Raw genomic sequence first — 15,460 nt, 5'->3', positions numbered from 1 at the left:
CGATACTCACGCCCCCCGACCGCCGAGGAATTTGACTGGGCGATCAAGGAAGGTCTTGTTGATGCACTTAAAACCGCATCGCAACAGCCAGCTCAAGTAGCAGTCATCCAGCGGCTGTGGCGTGGCATGCAGCTTGTAGTGAAAAGGCTGGATAAGGATCAGATTACCCATCATCTCCGTGCACTCGAAATCGATCCCTGCCGTCTCTCTGTGGACCACCTTGGTATACCTTCACCAGGCTTACGCTTCTTACTCAACACGATACAAATCTTCTTGGAAAAGGCACCGAATGATTTCTGGGATGCTATGCAGACAATTTCACCTCAAGCTCTCATTGAACTCGTGTTCTACAACCCTCAGCTGGATGCGTTCCTGATGCAGGCTACGGAGGGTGAGCCGTTCGAAAAGTCTGCAATGAAAGACATGTTATCATGGATTAGTCCATTCATGTCGTCTCTCAAAGGAGCGCATCAACCCTCAGCTTGCAGATCCCTTGTCTACCAACTTCTCGACCGACTGCAGGACTCACGGTTTCCCAATCTGGCCAGGTATCACTGCTTCCACACGGGTCTGGTCATTCTACTCCATACCCTTCGCAGTTTCACCGACCATGAGTCCTCAAGAGGCTCCGTGGCTCGCATCGTACTGTCCGAAACGCTAAGTGTTGTAAGCGCAAATATCGAGAGGATACTGCGACCACCTCAGTTTGCGGTCGAGCAGGGACGTCAGCGAGAAATCTCATCCTTGTGTATGGACGTTATCCGTAATACGCTTGCCCTGGAGTGCCAGTCCCTCAAGAGTGACTATGAAGTGATCCTGCACCAGAACACCCTCCAACATGGAGTTAGTACATACTCTGCTGCGATCTGGGATGCGGTTGTTAGGCATCTCCACGAAGATAACTTAGCTCTCTCAACCTCTGCTTTGCTTGGTATATTACCTCTGGTTGGCCTTGAGAAGTTTCCTACGAAAGGAGAGTCAAGCCCGGAGAAAACCCACTTTAATGTGATATACGGCCATTTAACCAATCTCTCTTGTCAAATCATTGAGCGCCTTGCAGACTTCAAACCTGAACATCTGAATGAGCTATTCAAGAGCCAGGATACTAGCAGTGCCTTAATCTCCGCCTTGTTTGCAGCTGATCTGGACACATACCAGGCTGCCGTGGATCTGATCAAGAACGTTAGTGGTCAGTCCGCTCGAAGGGATGCAATTTCACACCTGCTGGAGTCGTTTTTTACGACAACTATGTATGGGTTGAGCTGGTCTTTTCGACGTATCTCAAATATGAAGACGTTTGCCTCCGCACCAAGAATGTTGCATACGGGTACAGATATTATCGACATCCTGTGCGATAGTCAAACTGGTATGCTCAGAACCCGCAAATTGGCCGATCGGCGGGAGATACTTTCTCTCCAGAAGCTCTGGGAGTATCTATGGCAAGCTTTGACTACGATCTTTGACTGCACGGAACAATGGCACCTCCGAGGTAATGACAAGGCCGTCATGCTGGAATTCTGCCGCGACAGCATTCAGTTTGCCGATCTTCTTTTCGGACAATATGGTGTCTTTCTCAGCGCTGTAGTCGATGCAGACCCGAGTTCAGAAAGTTCCGCGCGAGAGAATTTCCTCAAGGCCGCAACTACGACCATGAGCGCGATGGTCAAATGGCTCCGCTTGAAGGATGAGTACTTGGCGACAACCTTAGTGGGACTCGTGTCGAAGATTTTGCGACGTTTAGGGGAGCTCAGCGTCACGACTGTTAAGCAGGACGCATTGAGTTTCATTGAGGGCGTCGCGGTGAACTATACCGTTAAGACAATCTTGACCTTGCGCGAGAAAGCGGAGCTTGTACAGGCTCTAGAAGCTTATTACAAGAAACCCATTGTCACCGCATCAACAGCCAGCCTCAAGAAGCAGAGCATGATCACCTCCTTTGCCAAACCAGTTGATCCAACGGCAACTCCTAGCCCCCCGAAATCCGCTGATGAATTTGATGATAGCATTCCCGACGATGTCCTATTACAGATGTCGCGATCTGTTGAATTAAACAAAGAGAGGCTTGCTAACGAAGCCAAGAAGAAGGCAGAAAGGGCGGCGAAGGCACTGCCTGCTATTCCTAAGCTAGCCCCAGCTCCCCTTAAACCAAACGTGTCTATTCAAGCTTTCCGCGAGAAGCGTGAAAGAGAGCGGGAGGCAAAGAAGAGACGTGACATGGCGGAGCTGGCACGGCTCAAGAGGAGTCAGCCAGCAATCGGTGTTGCCGAGCAGACCGCTGAACAGGGCTCCGGCTTGCTGGGACTTGGTGTCAAAGGCAAAGATCACAATGTTCCCGCTGATAGTATGATGGTTTCCTCGGGATCTGAGTCTGAGTCTGAAAGCGAAGATGAGCTTGACAAGGAACTGTTCGGCGCCAAGTCACGCTCGAAGCCCGACGCCGTCAAAGCTTATGAGGAGAGCAAGCGGATGTCCTTGAAACAACAAGGACCTGTGAAGAAGATCAAGCAAGTTCGGTCGGCTAAAGACATGAGAGCACGACTGGCGCCTGATCTATCCTCGCTGCATCGCACAATCCTCGGTTGGGATTTCTTTGCTAATGGTGATCTTCCTCCAAACTCCGGACGGACGGATTACAGTCTGGTGTCCAACGCTTTTAGAGACCCCATCGAGTACCAGAGAACCTTCGAACCCCTTCTCATACTGGAAGCCTGGCAGGGATTCCAATCGTCAAAGGAAGAAGGTTCATTCAAGCCGTTTGAGATCAAGGTGGCCACTAGATTGTCCGTGGACTCCTTTGTGGAAGTGAACACCGCCGTGTCAGCTCTCGAGGCCAAAGACTTCGGCATAGGAGAAGCAGACATTGTCCTGCTCTCCAAGGCCAGGTCGCCAACAGCGGATTCGTCTGCGCCTCATTGTCTCGCTAGAGTTTCTGGAATCAAGAGGAAGAAGGGTACCGTCGAGATTTCATACCGGGTCAATCCAGGCAATCCTTTCATCAACTCCCTGGGCCCTGGTACTTCCATTTGGGGTGCAAAGATCACTTCAATGACTCCACTCGAGCGCGAATACGGTGCTCTCAAGGCTCTTCAATACTATGACCTGTGCGAAGAGATTATCAAAGCGAAGCCGTCACCTATCCTCAATTATTCAGATGCGAGTCTCAAGCCTATTGCTGAAAACTACAACGTCAATCCTGCCCAGGCCAAAGCAATCAAATCGGCTCTGGATAATGATGCTTTCACACTCATTCAAGGACCCCCGGGTTCTGGAAAGACGAAGACTATTGTGGCCCTCGTAGGTGCTCTTCTGAGTGGTTCCCTTGGCAATCAAGGAGTAGCAATCTCACGTCCTTTGGCTTCGAGTAATGCTAGACCTGGTGGGAGGACCACAACTTCGAAGAAGTTGCTTGTCTGCGCTCCCAGTAACGCTGCTGTGGACGAATTGGTAATGAGATTCAAGGATGGCGTGAAGACTATAAATGGCCGTCAAGAGAAATTGTCCGTCATTCGTCTCGGAAGAAGTGATGCCATAAATGCCAATGTTCTGGACGTCACTTTGGATGAGCTCGTCAACGGGAGACTAAGCCAAACAAGTAACAAAGACCCGGGCGAAAGAGACCTGCAGAAGATCTACATGGAACACAAGGCTGCCGATACGGCCTTCAAGGAGACACGTACCAAAATCGATCAATGCAGAGCCCAAGGCTTGCCCGTGCCTGAAGAGTTGGAAAGAGAAAGTGAACTTTACAAGAAGAAAAAGACCCAGCTGAGTCAGGAAATCGACAACGCAAGAGACAAAAACCATTCGGCGGCACGTGATGCCGATTTGAATAGAAGACGCATCCAGCAAGAAATCATCGACGGCGCTCACGTCATTTGTGCGACTCTCAGCGGAAGTGGACACGAGATGTTCCAGAATTTGAGCATTGAGTTTGAGACGGTCGTTATCGACGAAGCAGCACAGTCGATTGAATTGAGCGCTCTTATTCCCTTGAAGTATGGGTGCTCCAAATGTATTCTTGTTGGTGATCCGAAGCAGCTGCCGCCTACAGTTCTCTCGAAGGTCGCATCCAAGTTCCAGTATGAGCAGAGTCTGTTCGTTAGAATGCAAGCCAATAACCCTAGGGATGTGCATCTACTTGATATCCAGTATCGTATGCATCCCGAAATCAGTGCATACCCTAGCTCTGCATTTTACGATGGCAAGCTGCAAGATGGCCCCGATATGGCCCGCCTTCGCGCTCGCCCCTGGCATCAGAGCGAACTTCTGAGCCCTTATCGATTCTTCGACGTGCAAGGACTTCACCAGAGCGCTGCCAAAGGTCACTCTCTGATCAACCTGGCGGAACTCCGTGTAGCGATGCAGCTCTATGAGCGTTTATTGGCAGACTTCAAGGGCTATAACTTCGACGGCAAGATTGGCATTATTACTCCATACAAAGGTCAATTACGCCAGCTCAAGACGCAATTCTCTGCCAGATACGGAGAATCTATTCTTAGCCGGATCGACTTCAACACCACGGATGCTTTCCAGGGTAGGGAAAGTGAGGTGATCATATTCTCTTGTGTCCGAGCCTCGAACAAAGGCATCGGTTTCTTGGCTGATATTCGTCGTATGAACGTCGGTCTGACGCGTGCCAAATCCTCACTCTGGGTGCTTGGTAACTCACAGTCCCTGGTACAGGGCGAGTTTTGGAATGGTTTAATCAAGGACGCCCGCAGAAGAAACGTGTACACAGACGGCGATGTCCTGTCAATACTCCAGCGACCGCAATTCACCGGGTATAAGAATGTCGAAATGCTGGACTCAGAAGCACCGAAATCCGAGCCTCTCTCAAGAGCGACATCGGTTGGCTCCATCTCTCGGCCTTCCTCGGTTTCTCGCGACAAGTCGGAATCCCCCTTTCCCGCATCAGCATCCGGGAAAGGCACCCCGCCACCTCCCCTCCCCGAAGGTCCATCTGGGGGTGGTAATGGACTGGATGTAACGCGCACGTGTGGCATCTGTGGAAGCTTCGATCACATGACGCACAATTGTGACAATGACGACGCGAAGGAGGCAACCAGGGGCACCTGCCTCAGGTGTGGTGCGACGGGCCACACGCGTCTCAATTGCAAAGAACAGCGTTGTGTGGAATGTGGGCAGACTGGACATGTCGCGGACAATTGCCGTGCTGGCACGAGCTTATCGAAACAGGAGAAAGCAAGGATCAATCGGGAAGAATTCCATCTTGCTCAGCGGCAAAGGCAACGGACCGAGCAACAGCGGCGTAGGCAACTGGGCGGGCACGATCCGAAGGTGCCTATGGTCCAAACGACCAATGGGCCTTCGCCACAGGACCGGAAAGTCTCTGAACAGAACAAGGTTGAGAACCGCGATCTCTCGGGCAAACGAAAACGCTCCGGTTCACCTGCACTGGATGCTTCGAACTCATCACGACCGCGCAAGGATGGTCCGAATTCAGCATTTGCGAATGCTCCCAAGGGTCCTCGACGCAAGATCGATGCCAACATTCCTCCCAAGACAGAGGTAGAAATTCTTTTCTCTCGTATCAAGATCTGAGTTCTTGACTAATTGTGAACCACAGGATTTGGTGAAGCCATCTCGCGATGGACCCGCGTATGGCACTTCGAATTATGGACAATCCCATCATGGACCCCGACCGGGCCAAGGTTCTGCAGGTGTATGTGATCTCTTCATGCAATTTGCTCCCATCACTGGCTAATTTGTGTTGTTCTTGCAGCCTGCCCCACGCCCTCCGCAGCCAAGGCCTGGCAACAACGTCAGACCCCCGATGATGCGCAAGAAGAAAGAAGCCGATCCGTTCATCAGACCGAAGCGAAGATGATCATCTCTCCGATAGCATTCGATCTCGATCTCCAGATATTCGGTCGGTCGCTGGCCGCGTCGTTTTCTTGCCCACTTTTCATACATGTCATAAGGGCTATTGATGTGCTGGAAGATCGCTTGTATGACATATGACAATGCATATGTGCATGCAGGATGCACTGTCGATGATTCTGACCAGTGCCTTCTTTGCTTCTCTAATGTATTCTGTGATTTGACACTTTGGCAGCCACATTTGGGCCCAGTTACGCGGGTGTGACATTCTCCACTATCCACTCTATACCGTTGGGAGTACTGACGGCACGAGGCTTGTCATAACACGGTGTTCTCGAATTCTTCCCTTGCGCCTCAAGCATCAGCGGCGTCGTTTTAGCATGCTTCTGCGATGTGGTTCTCGTTGTATTATTCGAACAAGGCATTATAGGCAGTGAGAGGATTGAGAGTCAAGGAAAATACTATGATCTGAGGTCCGTCCCCTTTGAATCAGGGGGAAATGGGCATGGGGGTGTGAGTAGTTGACTGGTTGAGTAGCATCATCAGGCCGGTTTCATCTTCTGGATCAGGTAGAATAATTGTCCGCCAGGGCTCTTGGGTAAAGGGTAGGGTAATGAGTGGGTGTAGCCAGCGATCTATACATGCTCGACAAGTGTCAAAACCCATGACTCGATCTGGGCGACATACACTCGTCATGGTCACTAAAGGGCGAAGATCAAGCTGTGGACCTCTTCAGGCCTTTTCTGGTTGAGGATAAGACAGGCTGACGTTCCAAGCTCTATTTCCATGTGCATGTGCCACTGCAGCGCTGGGGTCCTACGGTTTCTGAATCTCCAGTGAGACGCATGAATTGTCTCACGAGTAGTTGGGGTAGCAACGATAATAGTGATTCGGACCGGCTCAATTACTATGCCTTTGTTCCAAGGCGATTTGATCAAGTTGCCTTTAAAATCGACCTGAAAGGATGAATGAACTACTCCCTCCCCCCTTTCTCTGATGACGCCGCACGGATCTTCGATCGAGCAGCGCGAGAACCACCCGTTCCTCCTCTCTTGATGTAGGTAGTGAACCTGGTCCATTCCTTATCCTGGTATAATTCCATTTCAAGCCGACCCTGTTCGAGTTTCAACTAGAAGCATTATCGTCGACTGCCGGTAGATACTGTGACAGTTAAAGATGATATGCAAGTGCTTGTCTCAGAAGCGCAGAGAGGAGAGGGAGGAGTTCGCATTCGGAGAATACTTGCTAATTGGGCTTCTGGGGAAGGGGGGAAATGGGTTGCATCGACTGCTGTACTCCGTACCCGCAAGTGAGTGTCAGAGAGAGAGAGAGAGAGAGAGCAATACCGTATAGGTAGAAAGGGGGAGGGAACAAAAAGGAGGTGCATGAACTATCGGCTGCAAGGGAGTCCGTGGCGCTAATTGGGATTTCTTTCTTTTCTTTTTTCTCTCTGTCTCTTTTGTTTTCTTCCTGCCTCTAGCCGTCGATTAGGTTCTCGATGATGATACTATTCTACTTTCTTCTTCAGATACTGGTTCATCGGGAGGAAGGATGGGGGAAATAAACAGAGAAAAAAAATGGAAAAATGAGATGTGCTTCATCAGACACACGAGGTTCAATACCAATTTTGGGCCCCATTGACGAACCGCGCCTATGAAGTCAGTCTTATCTGTTCATTACAAGGTACCTAGTTCTGTGGGTTGATGATAACCTCGTATGATTTGTCTAATTGTGGTGTTATGTTTGCTGTGTCAATGTGGAGAGAGAGACAGGGGATTGATTGATGTTTGTTTGCTTCCACACCTCGCAGCTTTCAATAATTTCTACTCGGTACGCTCAATTGCCACTCATTCTCTTTGCTGTTGGACTATTGAGGTTTCTTTTACCATGGATTCCTTCCCATTGATGATGCATGATCCCGTTTCTGATAGGGTTGGGTTCGGTAAGGGCTGATCCTCTCTGTGCTACCAACAGTGTAGCAATAGGTTTATATTGAGAGTTGGTTGGGAGGGGAAGAGCATTGTACACTAAGTTACGGAGTACATTGGCTAGAGAAAGAAAGAGAGTGTTGATGATGCGCATTGAACGAGACCGAGAGTCAATGGGTAGAAGTAGAATGTTAATGTGACCTGTCATCGATCCGGAGAGGTTCCTTCCGTCTGTGCATCTGTCACATTGAACACCAGTCAGTCCGTCAGTCAGTCCACTGCATCCACTGCATCCACTGCATCCACTTCACTTCCTCGACTGCATCCACTCCGATCGGCCACTACTCTACTTTAGGTTCTCTCTTCCTTTGAGTTACTGTAACAATCGCCGATGGGATTGTTACGAGGCTGACACCTCACTTCCCACCCATTACTCTCCCCACTCCTCGTCCACTGCTGCATGGAGAGTCAAACTGTCTACCGATAGGTACAGTACATTCCCTTATCCCTCGATTGTTGGGTACCAACTCCATACTTCTCATTCGCTAACGGGAACCCAATTGAATCCCCTCCCCTGAGATAGAGAAAAAAAAAACAATCAAAAAAGCGAAACGAACGGTGCTGCCATCCCGGCCATCCCGTGGTATCCCTTGCGTGATATCTAACGGTTCCTCCAGTATCTCGTTCAAAGGGAGACGGCAAAGACCGAAGCTGCAATCATGAAGTCACACGAGACCATCACAGAACCAAAGGGCCGATGATCGCGCCCTAGGACCATCGATAATCGCCGTTCGAAGTTTGACTGGCCCTCCTTCATCAATTCGTCTGACACAGGTCTGCATAAGAAAGGACAAGAAAAAAAAAAGAAAGATGCGCCATCCTGTTGATGATGATGATGATGATGACAGGGCCTCTCCAGCCCAGCAAATAGTTGTCTGGCACGGACTCGATCGCTCTCGCTTGGAGTTATTTTTACTTTTTTCTCCCTTCTAGCTTGAAATCTTGACTCTTGTTTCCCTTTTTCTGTTCTGGCTTTTTTTTCTGCCCCTTCCAATCAATGATGACTCCACATCGGCCTTGCGTGTGCTCTTCCCCCTCCCACAACCTCCCCCAATGCCCTTGGGTGCCTGGCTGGCCACCCTGGGCTCGTCGAATAGCGACTGTCTAGTACCAACTCTATCTTGCAAGCTATCGAGAACTAGGGCAAGCTTCTCATTCGACGATTCGTCACAATTCTGCATTGGCCTGGAGATCCTGGGAAAGATCCCTCCCGGGCTCTAGTGCAGCAAGGGCCTGACAGCTCCTCGAGTTTCCTTGAGGTCCCTTCATAAATTCGAGATAGCTCGTCTCTTGGACTGTCTGGTCTGTTCTCTCCCTCTTTCTTTCTTTCTTTTTTTTTTTCCTATTCTGAGTGAACACTTCGTGCGGCGACGGGGTGAGCAACAGTTGGGTCACGGTCAGCTGTATATGCAAATCCCGTGCACATATCCCAGTTGCATTCTATCCTTTTGTTTTAGTCTTTCGTCCCACACGCTCATTACCCCAGTTGACTAGCTTTGTCAGTGCATCACACCTGCCTAGACACCGAGCCGCTGCCCTGCGTCAGATTTCTTGACTCAATTGAACCTTCTTGTTGATCACCTTGTCACGCTCATTGGTCTCGTCATTCTGCCATACTCAATGCTGACCGTGCCTGATTCTTGTGCAAGATTCCGTGGCCATTCGAGCAGCTGGTAGCCAGCTGCGGTTCCCATGCAACGGAGGACCAAGTCATATGACAGCCTAGTTGCACCGAGCCCGATTGTCCCAACCTGCCGATCGAGCTCCAGCACATCCCGCACGGGACGCTACACCATGTCTCCCCTCTCACAAGAGGTTCGGGCAGAGAGCCCGGCTTTGATGCTATCCGATTCGAAGAGTGATCAAATGACCGACTTCCTGAAGTATATCGAGACCCCAAGCGGGGCCCCGCAGTCGACGGGGGCTCGCGATATATTCCGAGCCGGTCAAAGACGTCTCCGACAACTTGCTCAACGCCCACGGAAGAACCTCGACCCCAAATCCAAAGCTGAAGAGACGGCTCGTCAGCTGATGGCGCTCCAGGAAGGGGGATTCCTGCCGTCGCATGTTGCCCTATCACCCAAGCTTGCACCCAAGCGATCATCCCACAAGCAAAGCTTAGACTCCAGCCGTTCCTCGTCCAGATCCATCTCGAATCTCAGCTTCAAGTCCAGTTCCCGCAGAGACGTTGAAAGCATTGGACAGCCCTGGCTGAGTGACCCACTGGAGAAAAAAGACAAGCCTGATACCCAAGCCAGCCACCCTTCTTCGCTCGATCTCCGAGAATTAACCTCGATGGTGGAAGCGGCCGTGTCATGCCCCGCGCAGCCAGACGATATCGACCCACCCCCTTATCGGCCAGTCGAAATCTCGGAGCAGAGTGCTTCGAGGCCAAATGAGAATCGGACTAGCACGTTAAATCCGCCATCGGACCAGAACACTCGTCGCATTGAAGGTATAGAAGAAGGGGATACTGCGGCCAGTAGGCCGGATACAGATGCACCTGTAGGGATAACGCTGCCCCGAGATCGGCTGCGTGAGGAGCAGCAGGTCTTGAACGCAGGACAAAGCTGACTTTCAATTGTCTCAACCCACGAAGGGCCAGAGTGCAGATTCCCGTCGATCTAGCACAGAATCCAAGGCTTCGGCATCTGGACCAGTGTTAGCTAGTACACAGAACACTCAAACTCAACCTCCTCCAACATTGAAACTGTTCCCCGATACGCTACCTCCGCGAGTATCTAGTAAAGGAGCGTGGCGCATATCAGGTGGCCGTCCAGCAGCGCCCGGCGGAGCCCTTCCTCTTGCACCTGCTCAACGTGCTATGATTGAGCCAGTGAGCGAATGTACTAAATTAGAAGCAGATTCTACGTCCACAGAGCGACAGCCTAGCACCGCTCCAGATAATCGGAACAAGGGGACATCGGGAGAACCGCAAGGAAAAGAAGACACAGACAGCTCGAAGAGCGAGCCGCCGAAGAAAAGCTGCCGGCGGCCTTCCTCCTTGCCAATGTGCGCCATCGATGCATTCCCCATTCCAGCACCCATGAGACCTCTGCCATCATTACCTGAAATGGGTCCTACTGTTACTGTCCACGAGCGGACAACGTCCGCCCGGCCCGCATCCTCTACAAGGTTGATGCTAGTGGGCAAACGGTCAACTGCTGAGAATGATATTGAGATAATTGGTGAGATCAATAGTGAACCAGCTGGATTTGCATCAAACGCGCTTGGTCCCAATACTCTGGTGCGAACAGGCCCAAACCGTGCGGAGCGGGTCATGGCACTGAAGAAGCGCGATGTGACCACAGGCCGTCTCTATCTTAATGGCCTGGACCCTCCTGAAGAAGGGAACGAGGAGGAACAGCCAGCCGATGCGTTGACACCGGAGCCTGAGACCTCTCGAGATGATGAAAATATCTCGGACGCTCGCAAAAACATCGAGCACCAGCCGGATTGCAACAAACGGTATCAGCGAATAGTGGCTTCGGAGCCCCCATCGCCACCACCGCGCTCACCCCCGCCAATGAACCCAGCGAGACATTCCACTGGTCAGGCTGGTCGACAGTTTCCGGCCTCTTCGAAGAAGTGGGACCAGGGTTTCTCCGAAGAGCTTGAGCTGCAGTCAAGGCTGAATAAGACGACTGGGGTACAGCGAAGCGGCAGCGTGCATAGCTCAAGCACTCAAGAGAGATTGGCCAAAGAGAAGAGTCTCAAGGTTCGCTCTGAATCGCCGCTGCCATCGTCCGATGACGATTGCACTGGTGCTAGTAAGCGGACTCGTCCAGCTGCAGGGCGGCGGCGTCGTTCCAGACCAACACCTTTGGCTTTCAGGGAGCAGGCCACAAACAGGCCTCGCTCTGCCAAGAAGTCATTATCGGGACATAAGATTCCACTGACTCCCAGAGACTATCGACTGCATGGGTTTGAGGGCCACTCACCGGAGTCCTACCACTCCCAAAGGACCAACCAGTCGCAGGAATCACGAGATGCCAGGCAGTCGACCCAGATAATTGAGGCTCTCGAGGAGCGCATCACGCACCTCGAGCGACAAAATAAGATCTTGCAGGCTGCTCTCTTAGCCGCACTGGATGTTGGCACCAAGCAAAGTCTGGAGTCTGTGCTGGGGGGGTTGACTACGCCGCCGGCGACCGCAACCCCAGGCACGGGCAGATCTTTCTCCTCGGAGACCAGTACTTCGGTGTCGACACGTGCACGGAAGTCATACTCGAGGAGAAGCAAGAAACCCCCCTTCCGGCCTGAGAGCTGGATTGCTAGTCCAGGGTCTAGTCGGAGGGGTAGCTATGGGACGGATGATAGTGCCAATGTGCAGGAGCTCGAGGATATGATGGAGGATCTTGACTTGGACTGGATGTCGGAGAAGCCGGAGGCTTAGTGCAGGGAGGAGACTGCCAGGATGATACATGGTGTGTGACGTGCACTTGTTGAGTGCTCTTTTCTAATTAATCTTTCTTGTGAGTATTACTATCGACTTGAGTCAATCCTGTTCAGCTTGGCTTCGCTGTGTCATTCTTTGATTTCCTTTGTGTTTTGCCCTTTGAATTCCACGATACCACTTTGTTTCTTTGGTTTTGGGTCTTGTATATCATGAGTAGCATTGAAGATAGTCTATGGACTGTGATGCATCGAGTTTTTGCACATGTACTTTTGACTAGATAGGAGATTGTTTGCATAGTAAGTTATAGTGTAGTTAAGGTAACTTAGTTAACTTAGTTAACTTGAGGCCCCTGATGAGTCAGCATGTAGACGGGAGCAAGCAAAACAACACCGCCATAAACAGCAATCAGCAAACAGCACAGCTCACAGCTCACAGCTCACAGCTGAACTTTGCCCCTCCACAAAGCTTCCACCCAATCCCACTCACTTACCAGACAGTCCCTTATTCAGGCAGGACATGCTTCATCTCCAGCCAAATCCCTCCCTTTAACACTCCCCTCCTCTACCATCTCCTCAACCCCCACCGCGCCGGCTCCGCGGCCAACAAGAAATATGGCGACCACCACCTCAACCGTAGGTCTCCCCAGCCGATATCCTCTCGCTCCACGCTATCATAAAGACGATGATGAAGCTAACCCAGGCTTATTGTTTCAGTCCCCGCAAATCCCCCACCACGTCACCGCCCTCCTCTCGCACCTCACCTCGCGCCCCGGCGTGCAATCCACCTTCATCCTCTCCCGCAAAGACGGCTCCATTATTCAGAGCACGGGGTTATACGCCTTTTCGCCGACGGCCCGTCGCCCGAGCAGACCTACACCTACACCTACACCAGCACCTATCTTCAACCCAGCCTCATCGCCGTCGCCGTCGCCAGCTACAGCCCCAGCCCCAGCTACAGCCCCAGCCCCAGCTACAGCTACAGCTACAGCTACCCTCCCAAACCCGAACACTGTCCCTGTTTCTGGTTCTGGCTCTGGTCCTGCTCCTACAGCCCCGCACCCCGACCAACAACAAGAAGGAGTACAAGAATACCCCACCAACCCGACAACCCCCGACGCCACAGAAACCGTCCTCCCCCCGACTGTCCCAGCTACCGAGGAAGACAGCGCAGCAGAAGCCGAACAACCGGACGAATCCCCCACGAACACAGACAAAGACACATCCCCCAACGCCAATCCCGACCCCACCACCCCGCAATCCCTACAAGTGACCACTCTCCCAATCCGAACCAAGGAATCGGCAGCAGCAGCAGCAGCAGCAGCAGCGCAACAAGAGCAAGAACAAGCGCCAGCCCAAGAGCAACAGCAGGAGAAATACACCCCCTCGCCCGCCGAGACCCTCGCCGCGCATATCTTCGCGTACGTGACGAGCGCGGCTGAGCTGAGTGCCGTGTTGGCTGATCCGACCTCTGACGGGGCTGGTGGTGGTGGTGGTAGGCAGCAGCTTGAGGGTGGGGTGGAGGCTGGGAATCGAAGCGGGGAATTTAGGACTGGGCATGGTATTGGGCAAGGGCAAGGGCAAGGGCAAGGGCATGAACAAGGGGAAGGGGAGCGCGACGAGGAGGAAGAGGGAGGGGATGAGGTGAAGTTGTTGCGGTTGCGGACGAGGAAGCATGAGATTGTGGTGGTGCCGGATCGGAAGTATTTGCTCTGTGTGGTGCATGGACATGGCTCTGGGGCGGGAGCTGGAGCTGGGGGTGCGGTTGGGGGCGGGGTGAGGAGGTGATTTTCCGATACCCGGGAGGGCTGTGTATGTTACAGGTTAGAGGCAGGGATATATACCCGGTGGATTTACATAGTATAGGAAGAGAGGTATGATGGTTTCTGATGATGATGCCCGTCCTATCAATTCTCCTTTGACGGTATATGGATGCATAGTCGCGAGTATACTCCCAATAAAAAGATAATAAGAAATACCTCAAATCCACCACGACGACAGAAATGAGCTATAACGATAGATCTCTCACCATAACCCTCTAAACCACGAAAAACCCCCCTACTCATCCTCCCCAGGCAACCGCACCCCCTCCCACCCCCTCCGACTCCCATCCCCCAAATCCCCCGCCGACCCCCACCGCCCAATGCCCCTCCACTCCGACAGATTCGCCCACCCAATCTGCTGCAACCCGCCAAACCCCCCGACCCAATAAACCTGCTCCACCACCAACCGCGCCCAGAAGCTCTCATGCGGCGCCCCCTTCCGGCCCGGCAACCACGCCTTCGCATCCGGATGCGCCCGCAGATAGCACTCCGTCAGCCGCGCCTCCGCCTCCTTCGCCCCCTCGGCCCGACCAGTCGACCGGGCCACCGCCTCGAAATCGATCGCCTCCACATACCCCAGGAGCGTGACGCGGGGCAACCCCGCGGGACTGAGCGGAAACCCGGGGAACACGGGCTCGGTGCGGTTGACGTGGTCCCACCACGACAGCGACAGGGACAGATTCGACCCGTGCGCCGTGTTGCGGAAGGTTGTGGCGATGGTGAGGGCGAGGAAGATCGGGTTGCCTTCGTCTTGTCCTTCGCTTTCGCTTTCGGTGGATGATGATGATGAGGTGGGGGAAAGCGCGTGCTCGCAGTCGGACAGGTACTCGGTCAGGCTGATGGAGTGGCCGGCGACATCCGCGGGGATGTGGGCGTAGGCGCGGCTGTGGGCGGGGAGGGGGGAGGGGAAGATGGTCGAGGCGGTGCCGGTGGGGGAGAGGGCGAGGAGACGGCGGGCGAGGAGGGTGGACTCGAACCAGCTGGGGGCTTTGTATGCTTCCTCCTCTGAGGAGGAGGGGGAGAGGGAGGGGGAGTCGGTGATGGGGTGGAGGGGGTAGGACGCTGGGTCTTGATGCTCTGGCTCCAGCTCGAGCTCGGGCTCGGGCTGCAGGAGGTGCTGTGTCGAGGACACGGGGTCGAGGACCGGTGAAGCGCCGCCCACGTTCAGGAAAGCGGTGGTGCAGAGGAGGGCGAGGGTGGAATAGAGGGTTATGGCGGTCGCGGGGGCCATCTTTGCGGAGGGTTCTCGGTACTCTTCACAGGCCAGACAGAGGAAGAGAGAGAGAGAGAGAGCTTGTTAAGAGATAGGTTGTGGACTCGGGAGTGTTGTGGATGAAACTGGAATGGTTGAACCGAGGTGACGCCAGATGAGGGGAAGAATGGACCATAGGTACTGTGTACATACCATCTGAT

At 52.8% G+C, this 15,460-nt stretch overlaps 3 protein-coding genes across 3 annotated transcripts; 2 read left to right on the top strand and 1 right to left on the bottom strand.

Moving 5' to 3' along the window:
* The first annotated feature begins 9,340 nt into the window (after positions 1 to 9,340).
* BO66DRAFT_166482 (uncharacterized protein) lies at positions 9,341 to 12,281 on the top strand. The gene is made up of 3 exons (XM_025642265.1): positions 9,341 to 9,426; positions 9,479 to 10,334; positions 10,429 to 12,281. The coding sequence occupies exons 2-3, from the start codon at positions 9,522 to 9,524 to the stop codon at positions 12,223 to 12,225; spliced, it is 2,610 nt and encodes an 869-aa protein (XP_025500596.1). The 5' UTR covers positions 9,341 to 9,426; positions 9,479 to 9,521; the 3' UTR covers positions 12,226 to 12,281.
* Positions 12,282 to 12,656: 375 nt separating this feature from the next.
* BO66DRAFT_473896 (uncharacterized protein) lies at positions 12,657 to 14,012 on the top strand (the record flags this gene model as incomplete). Its single annotated transcript, XM_025653095.1, has 2 exons — positions 12,657 to 12,860; positions 12,942 to 14,012. Exons 1-2 carry the CDS (start codon positions 12,840 to 12,842, stop codon positions 14,010 to 14,012), a joined length of 1,092 nt encoding a protein of 363 aa, XP_025500595.1. The 5' UTR covers positions 12,657 to 12,839.
* A 270-nt stretch (positions 14,013 to 14,282) lies between these two features.
* Positions 14,283 to 15,278, bottom strand: BO66DRAFT_441670 (uncharacterized protein; the record flags this gene model as incomplete). The annotated part of the gene is made up of 1 exon (XM_025651351.1): positions 14,283 to 15,278. One exon carries the CDS (start codon positions 15,276 to 15,278, stop codon positions 14,283 to 14,285), a length of 996 nt encoding a protein of 331 aa, XP_025500594.1.
* Between the last annotated feature and the right edge of the window lie 182 nt (positions 15,279 to 15,460).

The sequence above is a fragment of the Aspergillus aculeatinus genome (genome assembly GCF_003184765.1).
Source record: "Aspergillus aculeatinus CBS 121060 unplaced genomic scaffold BO66scaffold_47, whole genome shotgun sequence".
In the NCBI taxonomy this organism is placed as follows: Eukaryota; Fungi; Ascomycota; class Eurotiomycetes; order Eurotiales; family Aspergillaceae; genus Aspergillus; species Aspergillus aculeatinus.
This window is presented reverse-complemented; position numbering and strand designations above follow the sequence as displayed.